Source organism: Onychomys torridus, chromosome 21 (genome assembly GCF_903995425.1).
Source record: "Onychomys torridus chromosome 21, mOncTor1.1, whole genome shotgun sequence".
NCBI classification, from domain to species: Eukaryota; Metazoa; Chordata; class Mammalia; order Rodentia; family Cricetidae; genus Onychomys; species Onychomys torridus.
This window is the reverse complement of record NC_050463.1, coordinates 31,770,451-31,798,222: the sequence shown is the minus strand read 5'-3', so window position 1 is coordinate 31,798,222 and position 27,772 is coordinate 31,770,451. Positions and strand designations below refer to the sequence as shown.

The following is a 27,772-nucleotide window of genomic DNA, read 5'->3' as shown; positions in this document are numbered from 1 at the left end:
TTGAAAAGGAGGCATAATGTGATGCATAAAGATTGAAATGATAGACAGTGTGAGCTCACCGGGAATGAGTGAGTAGCGAGTGATTGGGATGCAGTGAAGGAAGGGCCTGGTCCTTGTAGCCAAGAGTCCTGAGTTTCAGAAAGATCTGCAACTTCAGTACTGCATATGGGAACCTCAGAAAACAATGCATTAGGAATAGAGTTGGGAAGAGATGGCCTTGAGCCAGTGAACTCTTGAAGAAATGTGGTGTCCACAATATATAAGATGGCGGCAGGATGGAGAAGTAGCTGCTATTGCAGACAGTTGAAATGTTTTGGAGATGACAGAAGGAGAAATTGGTATCTTAAATGTCAGTGGAGAACAAGAGTACACTTAAAGTTCTGATACAGACAGTGCTGTCAGAAAACAGCCACCACTCAGGACTGCACGGATGAGCCAGACAGGGCAGTGTCTATGGAGAAGACATGGAGGGAGGGTGTGGTCAGCTCTCCAGTTGCTTACCAGAGGTTGTGATGAGGCTCTGAGGGTTGAGAGCAGTGGTGATGGGACAAGGGTCTGCATGAGAGCTGAAGTTCAGGGCACTGGGAGATCATTTGGGAGTGTGGGGCATAAGAGTCTCAGGGCTGTTGCTAGGGACATGTGAAGTCTTGAAAAAAATGTCTTCCTGGCCACTTGTGACGGTATGTGGAGATGAGGGGAGTGTTATGTTTTGTGATTTGATGGCAATTTCAGATTCTCTGACCTTACTTTCCCTTTATTCTTAGCCACTGCAAAAAGCCTTTGACTTCAAATTGCACAATTCAGATAGCGACACCTGGAAAAGGCAAGAAATCAACACCGAAACCCATCCCTATTCTAGCAGCTGGGTTTTGCTTAGACAAGACGTCCTTACTACTTGTATATGGGAGTTGGTTTCAGCCTACCATTGAGCGAGTGGTAAGTAGACGCTTCTCTGGAGACAACAATTCAGATTTTAAAAGAGGCATTTTGACTTCTAAACCTACCAGGTGGAATTGCTTCTTCTGTCCTCTTTCTTAGAGATCTGATGTTTCCTGTGTGTGCCTCACTTTGAACAGGTCCTCATTTTCATGCTCCTACTGGATACATTTTTGTTTGTCAGCATGAGTGTGACTTGAGTTCAATTTTTGCCCAAATACATAAAATGTGCGAGTTACTCATCGCCCTTAATGGTGGCACCCGTTGTATTTTCTGAATGAAAATGTAATGGGTAGTGTCCCAATATTTTTTACTACAGAATTTTTTCTAAAGATTTGCAACTTCTTGGTTATGTCCAGTGTTCAGTGTGCTTAAGCTTGTTTTTTTTTTAAGTGTTTATTTATTATGTATACAGTATTCTGCCTGCAGGCCAGAAGAGGACGCCAGATCTCATTACAGATGGTTGTGAGCCACCATGTGGTTGCTGGGAATTGAACTCAGGACCTATGGAAGAGCAGTTGGTGCTCTTAACCACTGAGCCATCTCTCCAGCCCTTACGCTTGGTTTTATGCCGTTACTTAGTAAGGCTACTAGGGAATCAAATAAGCTTTCTTGAGTTTATTAAAGAATATAGTTTTTCTCCCTTGTAGTTAACCTCAGCCTCCTTCACGCTAGACAGGCACTGTAGCAGTGACACAGCCCTGTCTGCTGGCCCTGGCTGGCTGTGAGCTTGTCGGGGTCTGCTGTCTGCCCCTGGGGGCTGCTGGGGCTCAGGTGTCATCCACTCCAAGAAGTACTGTAAACTGATGGCGTGCATAGAGTTGGACTAAACAAGATGCAGCCGGGACTTAGGCTGCTGGCCGGAGATGATGCCCTTTCTGGGTGATAGCCTCTGGTAGCTGTGTTGGTTCTGCAGGTGTTAGGCATGTGGAGTTACAGAGAAGCTTTCCTGGGACATAAGTAACGTGTTGCCTGTGCTCCTGTCCCCCTATTGGGCAGCCTGCCTGGGGATACTGAGCCTCTCAGAGCAGTCTGTTAGTAAGCTGTGCTTTTTTGGACTTGTTTGTCAAAGAACTCCTTAGGGGGAACTTAGATGGGACTCGATTAGATTTGTATGAGGTCTTTATTCATAAGAATGTTGGACTACATACCTTTTCCTGAGAATGAAAACTGTCTGTTGGCCTTTTAAAACTGAAGTGAAGAATTCTAGTGCTCCATAAACAAGGGAATACACAGGGCACCAGTGCCTTCAGTTGATGTCTGCTCAGCTGCCATCTGTCTGAGTGGAGACTGTGGCTAACGGGGGAGGGGGCATGAAGCTCTTCTGTACTTGTCATGCTTTATGGAGTTGTTTGTTTCTCACGTCATCGGTGGTCGCAGTGTTTGACATTGCTTCTCTCTCCCTCTGAAAAACCATTTCCAGGCTTTGAACTCCAAAGATACGCAGATATGTTTGGAAAGAGACATTTCCAATTGCTGGGCTCCAACAGTAGAAACGGCTATAACCAAGGTGAGCACGCTGCAGGTTTGATGGTAAGAATAATAGATTTGGCTAAATTGAGTTGAACATAGTGCCATGTTAGTGACTTCATTTATTTTTTTATCCTGTCTTCCGAGATACAGTTTTGCTGTTTAGCCTAAATTGAAACCCAGGATTCTTCAGCCTCATTGCTGGGGGTTACAAGTGTTTGCACTAACACACCTGGCTCCCTTGATTATCTGAAATGCTTTTTATGCTAATTCTTAGAAATGTGAGACTATGCTTTTAAACGTAAAGGTTGTAAAACTTTTATCTCTGCTCGGTGTGGTGCATGATGATATGGACAGGGAACTCTGTATGAGTGAGTGTTAATGATGGATTGCAGTGTTGCTCAGCAATATCAGAACTTGAAAGATTACAACTTTGTTTAGCTGTATGTTGTATTTCCGGGTAAAATCAAACCACAGTAGAGCTGAAGCTCACTGCCACCTGGACCCTCATTGTGGCATTCTGTTTTGAGCATAACTTGCTGTTGACATGTAGATGCCTTGTTTGTTGATGAGCTAGGAAGGAAAGACAACCCATGCTGTGATGATGGTTTCACATCCAGCTGAGTTTCGGGGATGAGCCTTTCTCTTCAGCTGTCTGAGCGTGGTTGGCAAAGATTTGGTTTTGGACGTTGTCAGGTGTGTAACTGCAGGTTTTAAATTATACGGCTTTTTGTATTTGGTAGGTTTTATTTTTCTTGGTTTATACTCTTACTGAGATATTGCAAACTTTAAAACTGAGCTTTAACCAGTATTTTCAGTTTATTTGCCAACATTCAGTTCCCATTTTGTCTTGAATTCCTGTCATGGCGAGTACATTGTATTGCATTGTCTGATGGAAAAGCCTTTGGAGAGCTGCTTGCTTTCTCTAGTCGGAAGCACAAGAACTAAGTTCCCTCTTTCCCACCTTGATACTCTGCGTCAGGTGAGAACACCAGTGATGAATTCTGAAGCAAAGGTTCTGGTGCCTGGGATTCCTGGACATCACGCCCCAATCAAGCCTCCACCCTCACAGCCTAAGGAGGCGGAGAACAAGAGGAAGCTCGGCAGTAATGAGGTAATGACTACTTTCTTACTTGGGGTTGGGGCTCAACAGGCTGTGGAGTCCATTGTGTAGAGGTGGTGCTCATTCTTGAGAAGCTTGCAGCGGGTACTTGGCAGCTGGGTAGGTTAAGTCCGGGATTTGCTGTGATGACTTTCATTGGGTTTCGCATACTGCTGAGTTCCCATGATGCCTCCTTTCTCTTGGCTGTCTGAGCAGTCCTGGCTGGTGACATGGCGGTTGGTCTGGAAATGATGGTCATAGTCACTTACAGGGGTTAAACGCTTTGGTATTTAAAAAATTTATTGTGTTTCTTTATTTATGTGTTTGTACGTGTGTGCATGGGTACGTGCATCTTGGTGTGGGGGGTTGGGCATGAATAGATCATTTGTGCCCTGTCTTCCATGTGTGTGGAGGTTGAGGACAACTTGGCACATAATTGGTTCTCTTCTTCCACCTTTTGGGTTCCAGGGATTAAAGTCAGGCGGTGGGCTTGGTGGCAGGCTCCTGCTTGAGCCGTCTTGCCACTCCAGCTTTACATTCTTGACAAAACTTCGTTGATGCCAAGTGATAGTTGTGTTGGGGAAAACATGTGGGTGATAAAATCTCTTTTCCTTGTGCATTAATAGTAAAATGCCAGGTCCTTTCATTTTTTTTTTTTTAATCTTCCCAGAGAGGGACTTTTCATGTTCAGGATATGTGCCTCTCTTTAAAAAAAAAAAAAAAAAGTTTAAAAAAAAATTATGTGTACAGGTGTTTTGTCTACATGTATGACTCTACTGTGAGCATGCAGTGCCTGTAGAGGCTGGAGGGGCGTCAGATCCCTTGGAACGGATGTTCCAGTGACAGTCTGAGCAGCCATGTGGGTGCCGTGAACCACACCAGGGTCCTCTTAACTTCGAGCCATCTCTTCAGTCCCCAGTGTGCCTGCCTCTTTCTTTGGGCATTTGTTTTTTGCTAGACTTCAGGAACTTGGTTTGTAACTTTTCACGTTTCTTACACAGTCGTGCTGTGGTGATGAGGTCTTGCGAATGTGTTTCTGTGGCTGAGGTGTGACTTGGAGCTTGTTCACAGCCTCCAAATCCCTGCCTGGTTAACTTAGCAGATGTTTCCATTCTGTAGGCTAGCATCGAGGAGCGCCTTGGAGCCATGGATCTGGATAGGAAAGGAAGGAAGGATGACCTGCAGACAAACAGCTTCCCAATTCTTCTCACACAGGGCTTAGAAAGCAATGACTTTGAAATGTTAAACGTAAGTATTGCAGCAGATTTCCAGTGAATTGAGAAAGGAGAAGCTGTTGAACTTGAACTCATAGAATGAGCAGTCACATCATATAGCAACATGTAACTTCATTTTTTTGTGTGTGTGAGTGAATGTAGTCAATGTTTTGCTTGGTGTAGTGATATACAGGCATTCACCAACTCACCACAGGAGTGTTATTCTCTTGAATCTGGAATGCATTTTCTCATAGAAATGCTATTTTGAATTTTTGGGTTCCTTAGGCTTTAGTTGACAAAAGCCATATAAAGTGCAGCTGAACTCTTAACACTCAGCATTCTAGATCACAATTTATATTTTCTTCTGTAGGAAAATGCGTTCCTGAGTTTTTACTCTGGATTCCAGAAACTTATTTCCCCTGGCCGTGAGAGGGGGCAGTGAGGTGGAACCCTGGCAATGGGTAGGAGTTTGGGGGAGATTCAAGAGGGTTGGGGGCTATTACTGTGTAGTTCTAGAAACTTAAGGAAGCATAGAGATGGCTGTGTAAGCGGGTGACTGCCTGGAAGAAGCGATTCAGTTTGGCTCTCTTCAGTCCAGTTTGACAGTCTACACAGAGCAGTTGACAAACAATAGGACTTCAGTACTGCCTGATCAGTTAGTGCAGTTTCCATTTCTTTATGACCTTGAACTTGTGACCTGTGAATGCTGTCTCTGATTTTCACTTGATTTCAATGTGATTATCTAATGCTTCTGTCTTAATTTTGTATAAAGAGAGGAGGCCGGCAGGTCTAAAAACCTCAATTAAGTTGTTTGTGGCAATTTGTTTTTTTAGTTTAATGTGACTTGCATACCTAGAAGAATTTGATGAAAAATAATCTGTACAAAATGTTTGGCAGTATGTTTGAAGCATATCGATGCTTATTGTGAATACACTCTGTAGCCTTCCTCAGTAGATGATGAAGCAGGTTCTAGAACAGTACTGTAGATCACCAGGAAACCATCTCTCAGTTTAAAAGCTCTCCACAAATGCCTGCCAGTCTGTCATGTGTTCATTTATCTGCTCACATGCTTCCACAGGTGGAGTAAAGCTTAGAAATGATGGGATATTGTTTCATCCATAGACAGACCTACTTTACTTAACTTAAAATCTTAAAAACTCCTTTAAAAAAATGGACCACAGTCCGTTACCATACCTAACAAAAGTTATTAGTACTTTCAGAAATTATTTGTCTGGTCTACATAGCCCTAGACAGCCAGGGCTACATAGAGAGACCGTATCTCAAAAAAGGACAGTGGTAGTTAGGTGTAGTAGTACACACAGGAGGATAAGGCAGGAGGATTGCTTGCTTCAAGATATCCTGTCTCAGCAAATGAGCTAAATGACAGCGTTAGACCATGAAACAAAACAGCATGATGAAATAGCATGCTGTGGGCTGAAAAATGTTATTATATATCAGAGTTTTTACCTAGATATTAGACTTAGCAAGATTTCATTAAAAACAGAGAATTGAACAGACAACACACACACAGTTCAGGTGGACAATAAGAACATACAGAAATGTTAATGACATTAATTGTCCCAGAAAGGCAAAATAAAATCTGAGATGACACTTTGTGTTTACTATAGATTGTTTAAAATAAAAAAGATGACATTGTGTTGTCAGGGTACTTAGTAGCTAAAAACCATGCCTTGCTGTTGGCAGTGTAAAATGGAACACATTTATAAAAACTATACATGGATTTTTTTTTAATATAAAAAGTTTATAAAAAATGAGCATGCGGGGCAGTGATGGTGCATGCCTTTAATCCCAGCACTCGGGAGACAGAGCCAGGTGAATCTCTGTGAGTTTGAGGCCAGCCTAGTCTACAGAGCGAGATCCAGGAAAGGCGCAAAGCTACACAGAGAAGCTCTGTCTCAGAAAAAAGGTTTCTTTCAGTGCCACTGTTGTGTCCCCACTTGCTCATCAAGAGACTAACGAGTGTGTTCTTGCAGAGTCTTGCATGGACTGCTCATTGCTAGTGCAGACAGTGGATGAATCTCAAGTGTGTACTCTGAGGTGAAGGCTGACAAAAGGGATAGATATTATTGGAGAATTGATTCTGGAAAACATGCCAATCCATAGAACTGTGCCTGTGTTAGGGTGGAATTTAAGGGAGAGAGATTGTAAAAGGCCCAAGGAAACTTGATGATAAAACTTAACTGTTTCCTGGGGAAATGTGCTTGTCACATTGATGAAATAGTGTACCTTTATGTGTTTTATTTATGTTTAGCTGTATTGCAGTGAAATTGTAATGAGGAAAAATCTCATTGCTAGTGTCATCTTCTTGGTTTATGGGTCTGTTTCTTTAAATAAGGTCTTGAGAGAACTTATTGTAGCGGGTGGAGTCCTCCTTCCCCACAAGACAGGCTTTTTTTCTGGTTGATGTGGAACTCAAGAGATCCACCTGCCTCTGCCTTCTGAGTCAAAGATTGAAGGCGTGTACTGCCATGCCCAGCACTGATTTGTTTTTTAATACAGCATAGATTGGGAGATTTTATTTGTATTTTTAATTTTTTAACTTAAATTGTTAGCATTACTGCCTCTGTTTTTAGTCAGCGTAAGTATTGGGCTGCTCATTAATTCTTCCTTCTGCCTTGAAGTCTCAGATTACTTGTAAGTAGCTAGGCCTCATTCTTATTGGCATCTTACAGTTCTGGTGTCCCACCACCTGATACGTATAACTAAGTGTATTTATTAATAGTGGCTTCAGTTCCCCAGGCTTTCCAGATTGAACAAGAACACGATCATGAGGGAGGGGTTCACCCTTCTGTTTGATTTGGACAGGTCTCATTGTATGGCCCAGGTTGGCCTTTAACTTACAGATACCTGCTTTTCGTTTTGTAAAACATTTCCCCCTCTCCCTTTTTACTCCAGCCTTTGCCATGCATCATCTTCCCCAATCCCATCTGTCTCAGGCCTCTGTTTAATTGTGTGTGTGTGTGTGTGTGTGTGTGTGTGTGTGTGTGTGTGTGTCTGTCTGTCTGTCTGTCTGTCTGTCTGTCTGTCTGTCTCCAGTAGGAAAATAGGTTTCTTTAGCAAACCATAAAGCAGCAGACATGACAGTGGCACAATGTGATCAGGCCTGGTATAAAGTCACAGGCGTGACAGGCAGGCTGTTTTATATTTCCTGAACATCCACCAAGCTCTTTGCATGGTTTTGGCAATAGATCCTAGTGCTAGTGAATGTTTGAAACAATTAACAAAAGTATGACAATATCATCAAATACAGATGTTTCTAGTAGTTTCTAGATGATTAGAACTTGGTGGTCATGGGTTTATAATAAAGCAACTATTTTAGAAATATTAAAGGCACCAGTACCTTCAGTATTATTGTTAGTTATAATCAGCACATCTTTCTTTTTGTTTATCCTACTAGGGATCAAACCCAGAGCTTGTGTGCTGAGCAAGCACTCACTGAGTTACATCTTCGGTGGTTCTTGTTTCCTTGAGTCAGGATAGAACTGTGCAGTCCAGGCTGCCTCAGCCTCCTGAGGGCTGGGGATTATATGCAGCTTTTTTTTTAAAGCAGTACTGAGGTCAAGCCCCTGGCCTTATATATGCTAGGCAAGTGTTCTACTTATACCCCTTAAAAATTAAAAATTCTGAGACAGAATCTTGGTAAGTTGGCCAGGCTGGCCTGGAATTCCTCAGTCCCAGGTAGCTGGGATTGCAGGTGCTGCATGCTATATTTTCTTTGAACCCTCTATATTGTCTAATAAAATTTAGGTAATCAAGAACTATTAGATCAGGACATTCTGTGTCTCAATTTCCCAGTGATTGTGTATAAAATAAGAATATATGGAATCTTGTAGTTATGTGATAGTTTGAAACTAATATGTGGTGGAATCAGGTTGATGTAAATGTCATTTTTACTTGAAAGTAAAATCTGATGATTCTGAAAAGTTTCTAAGGGATTGGAGAAAATTGACTGGAAAATAACTTCCTGTACTTGCTTTCGTTTGGTAGCTCTGTTGTTTAGAATGAAAAGTAAGAGCAAGGGTGTGTCAGACTGAAAGGACTCTTCTCCCATTCCCTCTTTCTTGCTCCTGTGAAACATGTCTGACTCTGCCATGGAATACTGTTCAGAGGATGGTTCAGTACTGGTTTGCTCAGTTGTTTTCTTATACAACCTAGGGTGGAATCTGGCTCTCTCCCAGAGATCAGACCTTAATGGGCTTTGGTTGAAGTGTCTATTATGTGATCATTTGATTGTTTTAAGTTTTTATCAAAAGGTGACAGTTTAAGAGCTTTCTTTGGAACAGAAACTTACTCTACTCACTCTAAATGGAGACAGCTCTAATTTAGTGAGATGGAAGTTGAGAACATCTCCAAATGGCACATACTTATATTTAAATGTCTAGAGATGTTCTTTTGAGTGCTAACTGAAGGCAACTTAACCTGATTTCCAACCTGATTGGCCCAGTTCATGCAGTGCTTTATTGCCTTGATCTATTTGCAGCTACATAAGGTTTTTCAGTGGTGTCCTTCCTAGAAGTATGTTTGTCCTAATTGTCATTGTATTTTTCCGCAGAAAGTGCTTCAGACCAGGAATATAAACCTGATCAAGAAGACTGTACTAAGGATACCCTTGCATGCTGTCATCCCGTTGTTGCAAGAGGTAAGTGCTGGCCTTTAAAGTGAGCCACAGAATCCTGTGGGCAGCTTTTGGGGTTGTAGTGGAATACCACAACATAGAGCCCTGGATTCTTTATTGTGTTCCACCTTTGTATGTATCTTGTGAGGTATTCTTAATGTACTCATGTATTAGGTTATTGTCTACTCCAAATGTAAATTTTCCTTCCCTGCCTTTTCTCGGTACATTTTTTTGTATTTTTTAAATGGAAATGCTGTTTACACACTACGAAGTTACCTTTTCTCATGTACAATGCAGTTTTCCACATGTTCATAGAGTGTCCAGTTGTCATTCCAAAAAGACCCTTGTCCCCCAGTAGTGACTCTGTCCCCTCCTGTACTTCCCATTTATAGGAAATCATTAGTGTGTGTTTGGTCTCCACTTGCCTATAGGACCCTAGCCTATGTTTCTGTCTTGTAATTCCTCCTATGAGAATGGATTGAAATATGTTGTGTTGAGTCCACCTGGATTGCTAGGTGGACTAGCTTGGACAGCCATTAATGCCTCTGGGGAATGATGGAGAAAAGTTGCCTTTGCAGCGATGATACTAACGGTGTTTTCTCTCCCTTAGCTTACCAAGAGGTTGCAAGGACATCCCAATAGGTAAGCTGTTTCTGTGACTAGATCTCTTCTTGTTTGAGACCGTCTAACCATGTAACTTAGAATGGCCTAGAACTCAGCATTGTCTGCCTTAGTAAAGGCCAAATGTAGATGTAACCGTCTTGTTAAATAAGAAACGCAGAGCCAAATACAGAGTTAATAGCCAAGAGGTCAGAGCAAACAGCTGAGAGCTGAAAACCTTAGCCTTCACTGCTGCTCTGTCTTTCCTCTCTGCAAGAGGCCTACTTCCTGTGTCCTGTCTTTTTTATAGATTTTCTGTTCTGCCTTCTCATTGGTTGTATACCCAGCCACATGACCTCCTTGTCACTGCCTGTCTGTACAGATCTCCAAGTCTTCTATGGTTGGTATTGAGATTAAAGGCATGTGTTGTCATGCTGGATATCACCATATTTCCCCTTTTCTATTTTAATAAAAAGGAAAAAAGTTATAACTAATATAAGAAAAACTATACAAAAGTACAATAACTATATACCATATGTACAAGCAATAAATACCTAAAAAATGTTTTGTCCATTCCTATTTGACAAATTCAGAGAAAATAATTCCATTATCTATCCTATTTTAATAAGTCCAAAATGTACTTGATTCACTTTCTATCCTAACTTATAAGACGTCTTTCAAATTTATACTTACACCTCTTATTGAGTTTCTTTTCTGAAATTCTTAACAAGGGAAACTATAACTATAACTAACTGATCTTCAACTCCTCAGAGACCCAGGAAGGAAATTATACTACCTAATAAAAAATAAAAACAGGGAGTGCATGCAGGCAGCTTCCAAAAAAATGTGAGTTGACAGAAACAGCCAGCTGCCTGGACAGTCACCTGAGGTATTTCTGCAGTGTTGGGACATCATCTTCAGCCTATAGGCTTAGCGTATCTGACAGACTCATTTGTGAAGTAGGATGTACACAAGGTCAACAGTTTGACCTCACATTTGGTGAGAGCAGTCCATGTACCAGAAACACCCGAATTTCACTAGTGTCATGTCATGATTCAGGATTTTAAATTCTGGAAATTGTTGATATTTTTGAATTCAGCTGTCCATTCTTGGCAGTGTATAAGTGGCTTCATCTCAGCATCCCGTTCTACTCCACATCCCTCTATTAAATGCCAGTCTACTATTGAGAGGGGTGAGCTTAGTTATTCTTCAAGAATAACTGTTTCAGCTGCTGTTCCATTGCACATCAGAAGCCATCGGCCCACTGCCTGTTCAGCTGCCTTCAAAGAAGGGCACAGTACCTTTTCCAGATTGCAAAGGCCACTCACTTCAGGGATGGTACCATATTGTCCTGGCTTCAGAGGATGCCTTTTGTTAAAGCCACAACCACACTTGTTTTTGGCAAGAACCGGTAGTACTTTGTTTCATGTCCTGTCTGTCCTGTTTGTCAGCAGTTGATTCGAGGATACTTGGTTATCTAGTGGCTAACTTTTGCCACAGTGAAAGTTAACTCCATATGCAGTTTTTTCGGTGTCCATATTTTCTCTGAAGTAGATTGGTACTGTCAGGAGCTGACATGTCTCATAGTCATAACAAAAAAGAAAAAAATTCTAAGTTATTAAAACATTTTAAATGCCATATTCTGTAGATCTTTGAAGGGTTTGAAGATGACCTGTCTATCTAAAATATATCTGTTCAATCTTGAAAACACACTCAATATGACTACAAGTTCGAATGTAATGTATAACTACTAACTTTCATTTCTATATATCCTAATAGTTGGTAATAATAACATTCAAGGATCAGCAAATTGCATTATATTGTTAAGTGAGCAAGATTAGAAATAATGTGTATGGCATATTCTAACAATCTCTCTCTATATATATACATATATATATATATATATATACATATAATCTATATAATATAAAAATTCAATCCAATGTAAAATATTTAAAACTAGTAATTGTCTTTTTCTTTTCTCTCTCTCTCTCTCTTTTTTTTTTTTTTAACAAGCACCTTAAATCTAATCTCTTTTGCCTATTCCTTTTCCTAACCCATAACAACTTATAACCAACCCTCCTAAACAATGAAAACTATCCCAGACCCAAAACCCATTAAAAGACCAAAAAAACCAGGCTGGAGAGATGGCTCAGAGGTTAAGAGCACTGACTGCTCTTCCAGAGGTCCTGAGTTCAATTCCCAGCAACCACATGGTGGCTCACAACCATCTGTAATGAGATTTGGCTCCCTCTTCTGTGTACATAATAAATAAATAAATCTTTATTTAAAAAAAAAAAAAAAAAAAAAAAAAGACCAAAAAACCACCCGCCCCACACCACCTCTTTGGGAATGTGGGCATCGTAGTCTTAAAATTGCTTCTTGCTGGGTATGGGCGAAGGTATCTTTATTCTGAAAAGAAAAATTTTGGGTTAATTGTCAAATTGCAGGAAAGGTAGCTGTATCTTTTGTTGTCCAGTTTGAGCATAATGCCAAAGTTTAGGGTTTATCTTAAGTCCTTATTCAAGTAGTCTTTGAAACTGGGTCATCTCAGCTAGCCCTCCCAAAATTGCTCTGAACACTTTGTAGTCCAAAGCTGATCTGTAGGTGATGTTTGTCAGCTTAGTGATATTATTTTCCACATGGAATTGTCATTGTGGGGCCCCATCTTCTTCCTGGAGATTTCAGTTGAAGTTAGGCCTGGCCGTGATTTCCTGCAGAAAACTGAGAAGAGACATATGTAGGCAGCTAATTGAAGCCTTTTTTCTAAAATTAGTTAGTGCTCTCTGTGACCATTATTATCATAATGAAGTTTAAAATGTATATACATATTAATCTTATAAATTTTGATATAAATTTCATACTTTAAGAAAAGTTCAAAGAATCAGAATAAAAAAATTGAGATTAGTAATAGAATAGTCCCTTAATTAATTTGGTCTTTCTCCTGTCCCATGTCAGAAGATGGCTCTTTTTTCTGGTATGATACAGGGAGTTTTCATTTTCCTTTTAACAACATGCTTGAGTTTAAAGAAGGAGAGAGCCATTCTCCAACTCCAAAGTCAGCCTAAATTTTAATTGAACTGGGACTACAAGAAGACCAATAGTGTTAATTTTTTTAGAGAAGAGCAGAAACAAACATTTAGGAAGACTTATGGAATTTTGTAGATGATATACCAATAGGCCATTTTACTCTTTTTCCTGGGACAGATGATTTGTCCTTTTTCTTCAGTTGTCTCATTTGTCCAGTGTTCTTCAGATTCCTTAGCCTTCATTCTCCTAAAAGACAAAAACAAAAACCTTTCCCTAAGACTAATTTTGGGAAGGTTCCCTTTTGGAAAGTTATATCTGATTAAATGAAAAGGCATGTATTAATGGTATAAATTAGTTTCAGTTAGATGGTCATGTTTGTTGATGAACTATCACCTCCTCTAATTAAGAGGTCTCTCTTGTTCAAATCAAACCTCGTCCCCAACATAACACATATCCTGGTTTCCATTCTGAGGCCAGCACATCCTTGGGCTGAATTGCTGTGTTAATAAAAACAATAGTGTCCATCGGAATGGAGGTGCTGCTCAATGGCTGAGCGCTTGCCTGAGAGTCTATCCTTAGTCTCAAATTCCAAAGAATGCTTGTGCCAACCCTTACCTTCCTCCAACCTTCACTTGACTCATTTTCATTCCTAAGTGATTTTATTGTGGTTTTCTTTAAGAACAACTACAAACAAGCCAACAAATACTTCAACTGTCTGTTCCAGCTTTTATCAGCTCGTTGGCCTTTGGGTAACTTTCTTGTTCCTTTTTGTAGCCTAAAGACCAAATTATGTGGAGTTTTCACATTTACTACTACTTCTCCTTTTCCTTCTCCTTCCTTCTGCCTTTTTTGTTTGTTTTTCAAGACAAGGTTTCTCTGTAAAACAGAGAGATCCACCTGCCTCAGTCTCCCGAGTGCTGGGATTACAGGCATGATTGTGTTCTATCTTTTCTTCAAACAACTATTTGAACATAAAAGGGGGTGGTGGAACTGGAGAGCAAGCTCAGCTGTTAAGAGCACTTATTGCTCTTGCAGAGGACCTGAGGCTGGGTTCTTAGCATGCACGTGTTCACACACAACCATGATCTAATGCTCTCTTCTGACAGCAGGCACCAGGCACACATGGTGTACGTAGATTGATGCAGATGAAACACCTATAGATGTAAAATAAATGAGTCTAAAATATAAAAGTAGAAAAACGAAAAAGAATTCACTAAACTTGACCCCCAGGGAAAACTGAGCCTAGTTGAGAAAAAGCAGACAGTACAATGCAGTTGATAGGGGAGCATATGTTCCTTAACGGTAGTAACAGAAACACAAGTCAAAATTAAAATACTAATGCATATAAAATAAAAATAAATAAAAAATCCTGCATATTGAGTTAGAATACTTCTTACTTCATTTTCTATTGCTATGATAAAACATCATGACCAAGACAACTTAGAAGATGTTCAATTTGGGGCTCACATCATGGCAGCAGGCAGACAGGAAAGGTGCTGGAGCAGGAGCTGAGAGCTCACACCTTGATCCAGCAGCACAAGGCAGAGAGAGCTAACTGGGAATGGCATTGGGTTTTAAAAGCCCACCAACAAGGCCACACCTCCTGATCCTTCCCAAACAGTTCCACCAACTATGGACCAAGTACATCTGAGCCTAGGGGGCCATTCTCATTCAACCTCCACAAATACTATGCAAATACATTACTATTATAAGCACTTTGGTAGCTACTATTCCAGTTTGAGTTCATTTTAGAATATAGGACTAAAGAATTGGTTTGATTGACAGTATGCTAGTACCAGGGTTTCAGGAACAGATGTATAGGTCACCTAATTCTAACAACATATCTTACTACTCAACCTCCAAGTATTCACACCTGCATTGGGTCAAGCCTGACAAAATTTCAGCACTCAGAGGTAAAGGTGGACACAGGGTCCTACCCCAATCAAATGTGCCACTACTGCCCGGCTTGGGTTTTTCATACTTTCATTAAACATTTAAATTGGAAGTTGATATCTCATAGATACTAAACTTTCAATACAGTGTTGTTGGGCTCTATAATTGTGGTTTTTCACTTTTAATTTCTAATATTAGATGCATGTGTGCATGTACATACAAGTGTACTACATTTTTGTGAAAGCCAGAAACTGACACAGGGTATCTTCATTTTTTGATGTGTAGTCTCTATGTGAACCTAGCCCACTCCAGGTTTTTTCTTGTTTGTTTTTGTGTGGGCTCTCTTAGCCCTCTGAGCTCACACAGGAGGAATCTGAAGAAGTGTCAGGGTCACACTACAGAGTTGGGTCCTGTTTGCCTGGTAGTGATAGTGCTTTGCTCTTTGTTTCCAATAGTGAACAAGATGATTGGGCTCCAATGTGATGATAACACAGAAAATCATTCGACCCTGTTGGGATGATTGTTACTGTCCTGGTATAGATTAGTTATATGAGTTAAAGCCTGGCTTTTAGTCTTGAAGTATTAATTCATTTTTGGGCCTGTGAGTGTTGATCAACTTGCTAGTACAACCTGCAGAAGCTAAAAATTTGTTATAGAAATCTCTGCCAGGTTCCATGGCAGAACGAGAGACCTGGGAAAAGTGCTTGATGGTTACTTTCACAGACTTCCTGTTCTAGCTGTGTTTACCTTTGAGTCCATGAACTTGCCTTCACTTGGGTTTCTTTTCTTTGCTTAGTGCTGTTTTAATGGTTCAGTGGCTGAAATGTGTGCTGACGATTCATGCGTCGTACCTATCCACGGTAAGCCTTTTCTGAGGGTGAATGGTTGGGCTTTGGTTAGGATTAGAAACTCAGATGACCCTTTGCTTCCTTTAGAGAGTTTCTCTATTATTATTCTCTATTATTGTTATTCTCTATTATTATTTCATCATCATCATTATTATACACATTTTTGAGGTAGGGTCTCACTATATAGCTCTGGCTGGAGTAGAGCTTGCTATGTGGACTCAGAGATCTGCCTGCCTCTGCTTCTTGAATGCTGGGATTAAAGGAGTTATACAACCATGCCTATTAAGGAACATAATTTTCACCCCAAGACAAGGTTTCTTTGTGTAGTCCTGGCTGCCCTGGAATTCACTCTGTAGACCAGGCTGGCATCTGTCTCCCAAGTGCTTGGATTGATTAAAGGTGTGTGCCACCACCACTTGGCTTGAGTTTTTTCTCTTTTTTTTTTTTTCCAGAGCTGAGGACCGAACCCAGGGCCTTGCACTTGCTAGGCAAGTGCTCTACCACTGAGCTAAATCCCCAACCCCTTGAGATTGTTTTTGTTTTGTTGTTTTTTTTCTGAGACAGGGTTTCTGTGTGTAGCTTTGCACCTTTCCTGGATCTTGCTCAGTAGACCAGGCTGGCCTCAAATTCACAAAGATCCGTCTGCCTCTGCCTCCTGAGTGCAAGGATTAAAGGCGTGCATCAACACCGCCCAGCTGAGTTTTTTTATTTTAAGAAAATTATGGGTTTTTTTTGTTTTTTTGTATATATGTATGTGTTGAGGGTTGCCTAAGCCATGATCTGTGGAAGTCAGAGGACAACTTGACTCTGCCTTAATGTGGGTTTTTGGGGTCAAACTCAGGTATCAGGCTTAGTGGCAAACACCTTTAGCCTGTCATTTTCCTGACCTGTATTGATGTTTTTATTTTATGTGTATGAGTATTTTGTCTGTATGTATGCATATATGCCAGATGCCCGTGTAGGTCAGCAGAGGGTATTAATTAGATCTCCTGACGCTGGAGCTATCAATGGCTGTGAGCCACCATGTGGGTGCTGGGAACCACACCCGATTCCTCTAACTGCTCAGTCCTCATTTCCACAGCCTCATTAGGAGGTTCTTTTTGAGGGAGGGCTCTGTAGCTTGGGCTGGCCAGGAACTCATGTTGGTGGAGTCTTGCTTTGTACTACAGCAGCCAGTCCTGCCTCAGCTTAAGAGCTGCAGGTACAAGCATGAGCTGCCGCACCTGGCTATCAGTTACATTTTAAACTAAAAAGAAAGTTATAATTTGTTTGCTCATCTTTTTATATTTTTTCAAAAGGTTTTAGCATGTGATTTGAAAAAAAAAAACCACAATTAACTTATAGGTCCCCTCCTCTTGTGCTATGTAAATAGCATGCATTCATATGTGTGGAAACTCAGGGTTGGAGAAGCTTCTGGTGCTCCAGAGCCTATGGCAGGTGTAGATAAGGTGCTGAATACTGGGTAAGCTTCAGAGGAAAGTCCCTTCAGTTCAGAGATGTCTTGTGGGTGATTTTTATTAGCTACCCTTGTTCATCTTATCTGAAATAGTTTATCAGTATGCAGGAGTTAGCTCTGCCATCTGCCCTAGCTGACAAGATGTTACCCCCAACCCCCACCCCGTTTTTCTGTGTAGCCTTACCTATCCTGGAATTTGCTCTGTAGGTCAGACTGACCTCAAACTCACAGAGATCCAACTGCCTCTGCCTCCCTAGTGCTGAGATTAAAGGTGTGTGCCACCAGTACCTGGCAGTGGTGAGTTGTGATTTTATTTTTGAAGTTATTTTTTCCTGCCAGGATTTCAGGGGCCTTTTGGAAGTTTGTCGTGTTGCTAGGCTGTGTCCCAAAGCTCCACTGTCCCTAGAAGTACTTCTGACAGATGCTTGGGTAGGGCTGGCTGCATGGTTTGTGTGTGTTCTCTATAGACATTGAGGAGAAGTGGTGTCATTTGTCTGTCTCTTCCAGTTGCCCGACCTGGTACACCAGCTGGGGACCCTCTACCAGCTAATGGAAAGCAGAGTCAAAACGTTCCAGAAACTCTCGCACCTGCACGGGAAGCTCATTCTTCTCATCACCCAAGTGAGCAGATAAATGATATCCAGCTCAGACCTGAGTGTCACAGTGGAGAGAGGAGTGAGGATTTACTCTAGTAGTAACAGACGCCAGCTCAGGAAGAAGTTGTGGGCAGTCAGAAGCCAGGCTTAAACCTGGAAGTGTTTGCTGAGTTACAGGACAAAGTGCAGGCAAGCACTCACCAGCTGAGTTATAGAGCGTCTATACTGTACTCGGGGCTCAGCGAGTCACTGTGAGCAGCGAGTCTTTGATGCAGTAATACTCTAACCACTGCACGTGGTTTCCTAACTGCCGTAGAGTAATTTCCCCTTACATGTTTTTCCTGTGTTTGTTCCAAGTTGTATTTGGGCTGACCATTCATTTGGGCGAGTCCAGTGGGGAGGGTAAGCCAGCAGAATGTTGGGGTGATGTTGACTGTGCTTGAGATAAGCTTGTAATTGCTTTATAATTCTGTCTTCCAGGTTACAGCATCAGACAAAATGAAAAAAATGTCTTCCCCTGGACAGAAGGCAAAATTGGTGTATGAAGAAGGTAAAAAAAAAGTTGGGTTAGAGGCTGGATGTCTTTTTTAAGAACTGAGGATTGAACCCAGGGCCTTGTGCTTGCCTAGCAAGCACTCTACCACTGAGCTAAATCCCCAACAACTTCTTGTTATTTTTCATAGTAATTCGATTCTGTTTCCCTATAGAAATGTTCACATAAGTCTTTCTAAATTACTGTTTTAGGTCAACATATGGAGCGATGGGTTTTGTCAGGATAAATATCTGTGCCTCAGTTTTCCTTTTGTTCCCCACACCTCTGCTTACTCCATGTCACCTCCCCTCACGCTGGTTTGTCGTCTCTTGTGCTTTGCCCTGGTCATGTGCTCCCTTGTCTCCAGTCCCCTCTGTTCTTGGGATCTCACACAACATACATAGGTTTGCATTTACACATGCTTTGAAATTAGTTTCTGCATATAAACGAAGCCACTGGAGTCCTGCCTTGTCACCTCTTCCCTGATAGACTGAGGGAAGCGAGGCTGACAAGGGCATAGTCGCCAAAGAGCCTGAAAGTAGACAATGGCATGAGTGGTTAGGAATGTCAGGGACCAGAACGGACTTCAACACCACTTACTCTAAAATGTATTTGTTAGAGGCCAGAGAGATGACTATACTTCACCAAGCCTGAGGACCTGTGTTCAGTCCCCAGGATCCATATGATGTTAGGGGAGAATTGACCCCCCAAAGTTGTTTCATGACTGGCAAGTGTTCTTGTGTGCCTACATACACAAGATAGATGTAATAAAATAAATTCAGTCAAACCCCTGACAGATACCAAGTTGAAGTTTTGTGACTGGTTTTATTAAGCCTTCTAAGCATAATAGATATTCCCTTCCCTGAATACAGTTTAGGTGCATTATGAATCTGGTAAAGCCTTATTAGCAGTTTCAACCAGACAGAGTCCAGAATATTTTAGGGGGAATTTGTACAGCTAATAGAAGTTAGTAATTATAATTCCTTTATATAATTAGAAAGCCTGAGACTATGCTTAGACATCCCAAGTAGTTTTATTGATTGTAGAATTAATTTCCAAGAGTTTTTAATTTAAATAATTTTTTAAGCTGAGGCTCGAACCCAGGGCCTTGCGCTTGCTAGGCAAACGCTCTACCACTGAGCTAAATGCCTAACCCTTTAATTAATATATTACAAGGTACCACAGCATCAGGAAATCTGCTGATACAGTGATCAGTGTGACAGATGTCATTGGAGAACACTGGGCATAGGATTTTGGAAAATCACCATCTACACATCTCTAACAATCTAAGCAACCAAGGAATTGAAAGAATTTTCTCATCTTACACCCATATCAAACAACATATATATAATAGTGAAGCCAGGAATGAGATAGTAATGGACTTTTTATTGCTTCCAGATACCTTTCCTGAAGAATTCTAAGACTTTGGACTGGACAGATACTATCCTTTGGCACATAGTAAATACAACAGACTGCAGTCAGCTGTTAATTAATAGGTGGTATGCAAATTAGCAAGTGTCCTGGACACCAAGACCAGCAAAAAGGAGCCAACATTATTGCACCTCAGAAGTAACTAATCATAGAATATTTTCAGAAAAAATTTCATAGCGGCAGCCAAAACTAGGAATACTAGAAAATGTCTAAGATATGAAATAGAAAGGCTATAGAGAGCCGTATGGTGGTGGCGCACACCTTTAATGCGAGCACTCAGGAGGCAGAGCCAGGCGGATTAGGCCCAGGACAGGCTCCAAAGCTACACAGAGAAACCTTGTCTTGAAGAAAGAAAAAAAAAAAAGAAAAGAAAAATAATAATGTCTGTATAAACAAACTTAAAGATAATCAAATAATTTTCAAAGAGAAAATCCTATATTTTAAAGTTGCTTATAACCTCTAAATTATTTTCTTGAATATTTTGCGTATTTAAGTGAATCAAGAAAATCAGAGTAACTGATGTGGATGAACAAGGTTGGAAGGCTTACCTCGCATGTCAAGACAGCCCTGAAGGATCTAGGAACTATGGGGTGTGGGTCAGCAGTATCCATGACAGGCTTATTAGAGTCCAGTGTCTACGGTGGACTGCTTTTTCAGGCTGGGAAGACTGCTCATGTTTCACTGTGTTACTTTGCTCTTTACTCTTTAAAATGCACAAAGCTTATATGGGCTACTTTCCTGGAAGGGAAAAAAAATTACTAAGTAGTGGGATGGCTTTAAAGAAGTGCCAACTAGAACATTGGTGAGATAACACATGCAGTGGGACTTTTTTTCCCTTCCTGAGACATTTTGCTAGCTCTGGCTGTCCTGGAACTTACTCTGTAGACCAAGCTTGGCCCCACATTGTCTAGTTGGTGAAAGTCTTTCAGAGCTCCTGATGGACACTTGCTGAAGAGAGACCATTCAATGCTGTGGAATGCTTCTGTGTGTGGTTGTGGAGAACTTCCTCTTGGGTCATTTAGTGTATCCTGTAAAAGCTGAAATTCTTGTCAACTGGATGTGACGTGTGAGGCTGAGTTGGGTTTCATATCACATTTGTGTGGGGTCCATCAGTGCAGGTTGGCTTTCCTGCTGCCTTATATGAGAGGCCCATTCTGCTTGTTCTTCCATTTCCTTCGATTTCCAACACCCACATTAGATGGCTTACAACTACCTGTAACTTTAGCTCCCTGGTGCTGTCATGTTCTGCTGGCAGCTACACTTTTGGGCATGCACACACATGCGTACACACAATTTAAAGTAAAGTTAAATACAGATTGGTACAGTGAGAAGCAGCTGGCTTAGAAGATAGATAGCTACACCTGTAATCTCGGCCCTTGGTGGCTGGGGCAAGGAGACTGCAGGTCCTAGGCCTGGGCCACACAAGATCCCAACTCAAACCATGTAAACAGCAAAGAGAAATAGTCGTTGGATTGCACACATTCGGTGGTTGGTAGCGTACTATAAGTGCTATGCTGTGTTTCAGCACTGTGCTCTTTCTTTCACAGAATCTTCTGAAGAGGAGTCTGATGATGAAATTCCAGAAAAGGATTCTGATGTGAGTGATATTTTTCTTGTCCAACTGCTTTTTATCCTCACCCTAAGGGATCCTTCATGAATGGTTTCCTTTGCTGTTTCCACTAGGATAATTGGGATGAAGACGAAGAGAAAGACAGTGGAAAAGATGAGGGCGTTGGTGAAGACAATGGAGAAGAAGATGAGGACTTGGAAGATGAGGAGAACGGAGAGGGCAGAGATGTGTCAAGTGAGAAAGAGTTGAATGGAGATTCTGATCTAGATCCTGAGAACGAGAGTGAGGAAGAGTGACGGAGGAGCAGAAGCAGCCAGGCACACCGTGAGCCCTGGCTCATCTTGCCCAACGCTGCCGCAGCCTCCCAGGGAGGCTTGCCATGCGCCGGAGACAAGAGGCCGCCCATCATATGCTTCCAAGTTCACAGAGGCCACACCACCTTCCTGTCCTGAGTGCCCCAGAATGTAACTGTGTAAATAAGAGTGTTTCATGCAAATGTTAATAAACTTTACACAGTAAATAGACACACTTTCTGCCATGTACTGACACGAGTGTCCAATATATGGTATATTTTTATAATATAATACTCTAGTATGGCTGGTTCGATCATAAACTGACGTAGTGAAGGCAGACATGCCGCAGTAGGGGTCAGGAACTGGACGCTTGTGGAGGAGTCGGCGCTCATCTCAGGTTGGTATCTCATCAGTCCAGACGCCAAAGCAGCACTAAGGAATTGTTTTTATCTGGCTTACCTAATTTGATACGTTTTCATAAAACATGAAGGAATAACTAAAAATTTAAGTGAAAACGCTTTGTGATTCACAGAAGTAAAATCACAGTGTCCCTAGCTTGTCTACTAACTGATAATCTGACTTGGGTCAGACTGGACATTCGGAGTGCTTCCCCAAAATAACACTTATTTTTTAAAGTGTCATGTGAGATATTTTTTTAAACAAAACAAAATAATGGTAATTAAAGAAGCAAAGATTTAGCCATATTAAGAGTGTTCTTGTCTGCAGATTGTAAAGAATCATCTGTGTATAGATCAGACAGGCTCTTACCTGCAGCTTTTTAAAACTTTAGTCACAGCTGCTTTTGAAGAGGTTTCCATTTTTATTTAAATTACTAATGGATCAGAGAACAATTGTTTATTTTTTCTCTTTGGTTTTAGATATTAATGATAACCTTGCTGGAATTTTTTTCCAAAGAAACTATTTTTATAATTCAGTAATTTAACGTTTTCTTTCCTCTTCATTACCCACTCTTGGAGGGCTAGGGTATCTGTTTATCTTTAAAACTGATAAATCTTACTCAAGATTTTTTTATGTATGTATAAAGTATTTTGGTGTGCTACACAGCTTTTTCAAATTACCAGTAATTTGTCTTGTTTTTAAAAGAGTGAGCTAGTACTGACTTAGTGCTCACTAAGGGGCAGATGGAGAGCTCACTTCTGCAGAAGGCCTGAGCAGATGCATTGACTTTCCCACCTGTGAATGTGTAAGAACACCAGTCCCCGGGAGGACTCCATCAGAGGCAGAGCAGGCTGCACAGCCGGAGCAGGAAGAGCATCTTGGGCAAGCTGCTGGTGCGATGTACAGTTATTTGTCTATACATGGAGTTGTTTATGGCAATTTAATACCATTCTCTTTGTAAAGTGAATAAATACTCATCTTTACCCAGCGCGTGTCTCGTGGTATGTGTAGAGAATAATTAGCTGGATGTTTGGGCTTAGGGTGTGAAAGTATTTAAGGTGGTGGGTGTCCTTCCTAGCGTTCACAGGTGAGTACTTTCAAGGCCGGCTGTATAATGAAGTTTGTAATAGTGAAAGGAATAGGCACTTTGTTTTCAATCTCTCAGTGATGGCTGGTTATTTCTTGAGGCCGCCTCATCTGGTTGGTGGCAACTCCGTATTACAAGGTTCTAGACATAAATAAGAGGTATTAAGGGAAGCTTTTACTCTTCTTGGGTGTTTGTTTGTTTTTTTGTTTTTGGTTTTAGTTTTGGTTTTGGTTTTACAGAGAGACACGGTTTCTCTGTAGCTTTCGAGGCTGTCCCGGAACTCGCTTTGTAGACCAGGCTGGCCTTGAACTCAGAGATCCACCTGCCTCTGCCTCCCAAGTGCTGGGATTACAGGCTTGCGTCACCACCGCCTGGCTAGTCTTTCTGTTTTGAGTTTAGAAATATCCAGTTAGGCCTATGTGATTTTTTTTTCCCCCACAGTGGTAGAAAATCTCACTGTTGTGGTCTGTCAGTTGAGATAATGTGGTGGCCCACAGAGGCTAGCTATCCAGTGAGATCTAGTCCGGGTTAGAGAATCTGAGCTTGCTTTACCCAGCAAGGCTGCATAATGAGATGATTTGGCTACGGGCGTGTTTACCAGGTGTTTGGAAGCGTCTACATTTGGCTGTATGTTGTGCTTTGATCTTGCAAGGGGAGGTCTTTTGCTTCTTCCTTTGGCATATTATAAAAAGCTCTTTGAAGTAAACATCTGGGTGGCTGGGTATTGACCCAGGCCCCTCCCAAGCTATCCTTTGTCTTACTGTCTATCTTTCTACCTAATACTTCCTCATTCTTCTCTCCACCTAAGAACCCTTTGATAGGTGGGAGCAGTTCAGAGCTGGACTCACACAAAACAATGAAATTTGCTTGTGTGTGTGTGTTCCTTTTTGGGGCTTTTTTAGCCCCAAAACTTTGAAGCCTGCTACCAAGTCAGTGATCACATGCCCTCATTGGCTGTCTCTTGTGTGTTTGGCTATTCAGTGAGTTCACATAAGGTGTGTGGTACAGGACCGTAAGTTCTGGGTTTGTGCAATTCTTGCCTTAGGTATAGACTTTTTAGGTGAGTAGATGTTAAGGGCTTTGACTTGGTATTTTTCAATCTTTAATGCAAATGGGGTCTGAGGTTTGGAAATTGGACTGATGAGTGAAATTAACCCCTGTGAAGGACAGTTACTCAACATGCTATATTCACACCCTACACTGATGGTTAGGTGCCTGATGTATATATTGTTGAACAAAGGCAACCTCTACTCCAAGCGTCTGGTTGTCATGGTTTGGATAAATATCCCTAAAGGCTGAAGCTTTAAAGGCTAGCGCCCCCCCCCCCCCCCATCATTCTTAGTTGAAGGTTCCTGTTCTCAAGTACTCTGGGACTCACCTTGGGCTCTTTAGCTTTGTTTCCTGGTTGGAGAGAGAGAGAGGGAGGGAGAGAGAGTGTGTGCGTTTGTAGGATACTGGTACATAAATATGGGAGAAGAGTTGAGAAGGTGTAGATTATATGAAGTGTAATCTGATTATTGAGAGATCCGGATGTTGGCAGAGGTGAGTCAAGTAAGTGGATTATCTGGGAGAATTTTAGCAGCTGAGGGAAGGCCTAAAGGCAGATCCTGTTGTGAGGTCAGCATGAGAAACGGGGAGGGCTGTATGAGTTAAGTCAGAAAGCTGGTGAGCACAGGCCCTGGAGATAGATCATTGCAGCGGCTGGTTTATACTCTGAACTGAGGGGCAGGACCTGGTGCGTTTGAGCAGAATCCTCAGCTTTTCCAGTTGAGAATCCAGTTTTTTTAGGACAAAAAAAAAAAAAAAAAAAGACAACTTGTGTTTGAAGTAACCATGATGGTGACTTGGGCCAGGATGGCAGTTACGGAGTGGGAGAGAATTCGTTGTCAGGTTGTTTTGAAGTTAGACTTGGTGGTGTTCGCTGCAAGGTGTGCGGGGTAGCAGGTAGCTGGTCCACCACCGCTGCGCACACTGTTCTTTGGTGGGACCATGACTATTGAAGTTAGCATCCTCTCCGGCCTCACTAGCACTGCTGGTTCTAAGGCATTTTCTGATAACTTGTGGTATTCCACAGGCGGTGCTGCCAGCTAGTTACCTTGGGAGAGTTGCATGGAGGTAGCAGTTTGGCCGTGACAGAGGTGACATTGCTCCTGAGCCATCGTGAGTTTCCCTAGAGAGTAATAGAAATGGAAGGAGCACAAGGCACTGGGTGCCCCAGTGTCTCACGAAGAAGGAAAACAAACGGGGTTACCACGAGGACCACACGTGCACAGAACTGACCGATCCTGTTGGGCTTCAGATTTGTATTCACATCTTTGATGCAGGTTCTTTGAGCTGTTATTGACAGGTCTACTGAACCCACTCAGGCAGCAGTGGTTTTCAGGGTGCCTTTTAAGCGACCATCCGTTAGTCCCCTCTTTGAAGGCATCTCAGGCAATAACTCAGTTTTCTTTTTAATCTAGTGTAGCGGTCTTGGCTTTGTGGTACCTCAGCACAGAACTTGACCCCAATTCACAGAGTAGTGGTGGAATGAAGCCACAGGGGTGTTAATGGAGTAACAAGTTGCATGTTCACTATAAGGGAAAAAAATGCCGCTGAGCAGATTGCAGGCTGAGTGGTAGGTAATATGTCCTCTTTCTACGCAGGAAAGTCACATAGAACCCAGTTATATCGTTAGATGATTGATTATTGAACCGAGTGTGACATTGCAGTAGAGAATCAGTGGGGGTGGGGAGGTGGTCTTCCCCCATGGCAGGCTTGGATGTCTGGGCTTCATTAAGGACTGTGCTCGTATCTCCCCATCCATCTAGTGATTTCAGTGAAGTTTGGGTGTGTTTGAGTACATTTAAAGCTGTTGGTTATGACTGGGTACCCCAGCAGTACATGTAGCTGCCCTGAGAACAGACATTAGATTCAGCTAGACTTCGATCTTGTTAGTCTTCCCTGTGTGACAGAACCCTCTCTTTCCCTGATGGTGGTGAAATGCACGTGACAAGGATGACACTGGACAGCTGGCGGCCTGTTTAATTGGTGCTTTGTAATAGATTTGGGTATAGGAAAGGAGGATCAGCAGAATGCATCTCCACTCGTCACGAGAGGAGATGAAACCAAGGGACAATCTGGAGTGCAAATTCTGGGTTCACACCACAGTGTCTTTTTTCTTTTCTTTTTTCTTTTTTTGAGACGGGAGAGTAACCACTGTACCATCTGATCTGCCTCAAGGATCCTGCAAGAACGCACCAGGACAGTGACTGAGGGGACCTTGGATCAAGGGTGGACCTGTTTAAGAGATTGTTTTCAGATTGATTTATTGTTAGACATTTTCCCAGTATGGGCAGGGAAGGGTGAGGGGAAAGTTCTAGAGAAAGTTTCTGTTTAAGTCTGACACTTTGAAGAAATTTAACGGTGAATAGACAAAATCTCTCTTTTCTAAAGGTGAACTTTATTTTTAAAAACATACTGTTCTAACGAACAACAAATGCTGGATGGGATTCTCATTCACTGTTGGTGGGACTGCACACTGGCGCATCCGCTATGGACATCAGTGTGGAGAATTCTCAAAAAGTTAAATTTCCATATCATCCAACTGTACCTTGGCATACACCCAGAGGTCTTATTCCACAGTCGTGCCCAGCCATGACTGACTTCAGTGACCAGAACGGCATGATAGCCCTAAAGGGACGGTAATGGCAAGTGTGGTAGAATATTCTATAAGGTTTATGTTGCATTTGTTTAACTCTGTGAAGCTGTGTCGCTGTGCCTGTGTAGAACACCTGATGGTCTAATAAAGAGCTGAATGGCCAATAGCAAGGCAGGAGAAAGGGTAGGCGGGGCTGGCAGGCAGAGAGAATAAATAGGAGGAGAAATCTGGGAGGAGGGACTGGAGGGAGGATCTTAGATCAAGGAGCCAGAGAAGGAGGAGGACTCCAGGGGGCAGCCACCCAGCTTAGCTACACAGCAAGCCAGGGAATAAGAGTAAATTTACAGAAGTTAAGAGAGCAGGAAAAGTCCAGAGGCAAAAGGTAAATTGGATAGTTTAATATGAGGAAAGCTGAACCAGGCTTTTTTTTTTTGTCTGAGAGTATGACATTGGAGAGAGTTTGGAAACTACATAAGATATAGAGAAGTTAGACAACGCTGTAACAGCAGTAACCGTTGTATTCTGGTAGATCTTTAAATTTTGTCCTCTTTGGGCGAGCATAGACACTTCGTGCGTGTGTACTCATCTGTGCTTGCATCTCGTGGTGTGCGTGTGGAGGTCAAAGGTCAGCTTGTGGGCAGATCCCAGGGATCAAACTCAGTTGTCAGGCCTGGAGCCAAGTGCCTTTACCTGCTCCGCCATCTTGCCAGCCTAGTGTTAAAATCAACTTAAAGTTGGCAAGTGATGTAGAATGCATGCCTCTAAAGCAGGGTTTCTCAATCTGTGGGTCGCAACCCTGGGTGGAACGACATTTTTCACAGGGGTCGCCTAAGACCATCTCATAACTCAGAGATTTACATTATGATTTGTAACTAGCAAAATGACAGGAAGTAGCAATGAAATAATGTTATGGTTGGGGGGCGTTCAGCACAACACGGACTGTATTAGAGGGCTGCAGCATTGGGAAGGTGGAGAACCACTGGTCTAGAGAGAAGGTGAAGGTTGTGGATGACTACTCCTGCCCCCCCACCCCCACCCT

At 42.0% G+C, this 27,772-nt stretch overlaps 1 protein-coding gene and 2 non-coding genes across 3 annotated transcripts in view; all 3 read left to right on the top strand.

Moving 5' to 3' along the window:
* Positions 1 to 22,989, top strand: part of Wdr43 (WD repeat domain 43) — a 44,546-nt gene extending 21,557 nt beyond the window's left edge. The window contains exons 8-18 of the mRNA XM_036171309.1: positions 765 to 936; positions 2,360 to 2,446; positions 3,389 to 3,520; positions 4,628 to 4,756; positions 9,296 to 9,382; positions 9,969 to 10,000; positions 15,678 to 15,741; positions 17,693 to 17,806; positions 18,262 to 18,331; positions 21,292 to 21,341; positions 21,428 to 22,989. Coding sequence (XP_036027202.1) covers positions 765 to 936; positions 2,360 to 2,446; positions 3,389 to 3,520; positions 4,628 to 4,756; positions 9,296 to 9,382; positions 9,969 to 10,000; positions 15,678 to 15,741; positions 17,693 to 17,806; positions 18,262 to 18,331; positions 21,292 to 21,341; positions 21,428 to 21,610 — 1,120 coding nt within the window. The 3' untranslated portion in view covers positions 21,611 to 22,989. The remainder of the gene's footprint in view (positions 1 to 764; positions 937 to 2,359; positions 2,447 to 3,388; positions 3,521 to 4,627; positions 4,757 to 9,295; positions 9,383 to 9,968; positions 10,001 to 15,677; positions 15,742 to 17,692; positions 17,807 to 18,261; positions 18,332 to 21,291; positions 21,342 to 21,427) is intronic.
* On the top strand, positions 3,000 to 3,069 carry LOC118572086. The gene has a single exon (XR_004943456.1). It is a non-coding gene; the product is annotated as a small nucleolar RNA SNORD53/SNORD92 (small nucleolar RNA).
* LOC118572084 lies at positions 3,647 to 3,724 on the top strand. Its single transcript, XR_004943454.1, has one exon. It is a non-coding gene; the product is annotated as a small nucleolar RNA SNORD53/SNORD92 (small nucleolar RNA).
* Positions 22,990 to 27,772: the final 4,783 nt, after the last annotated feature.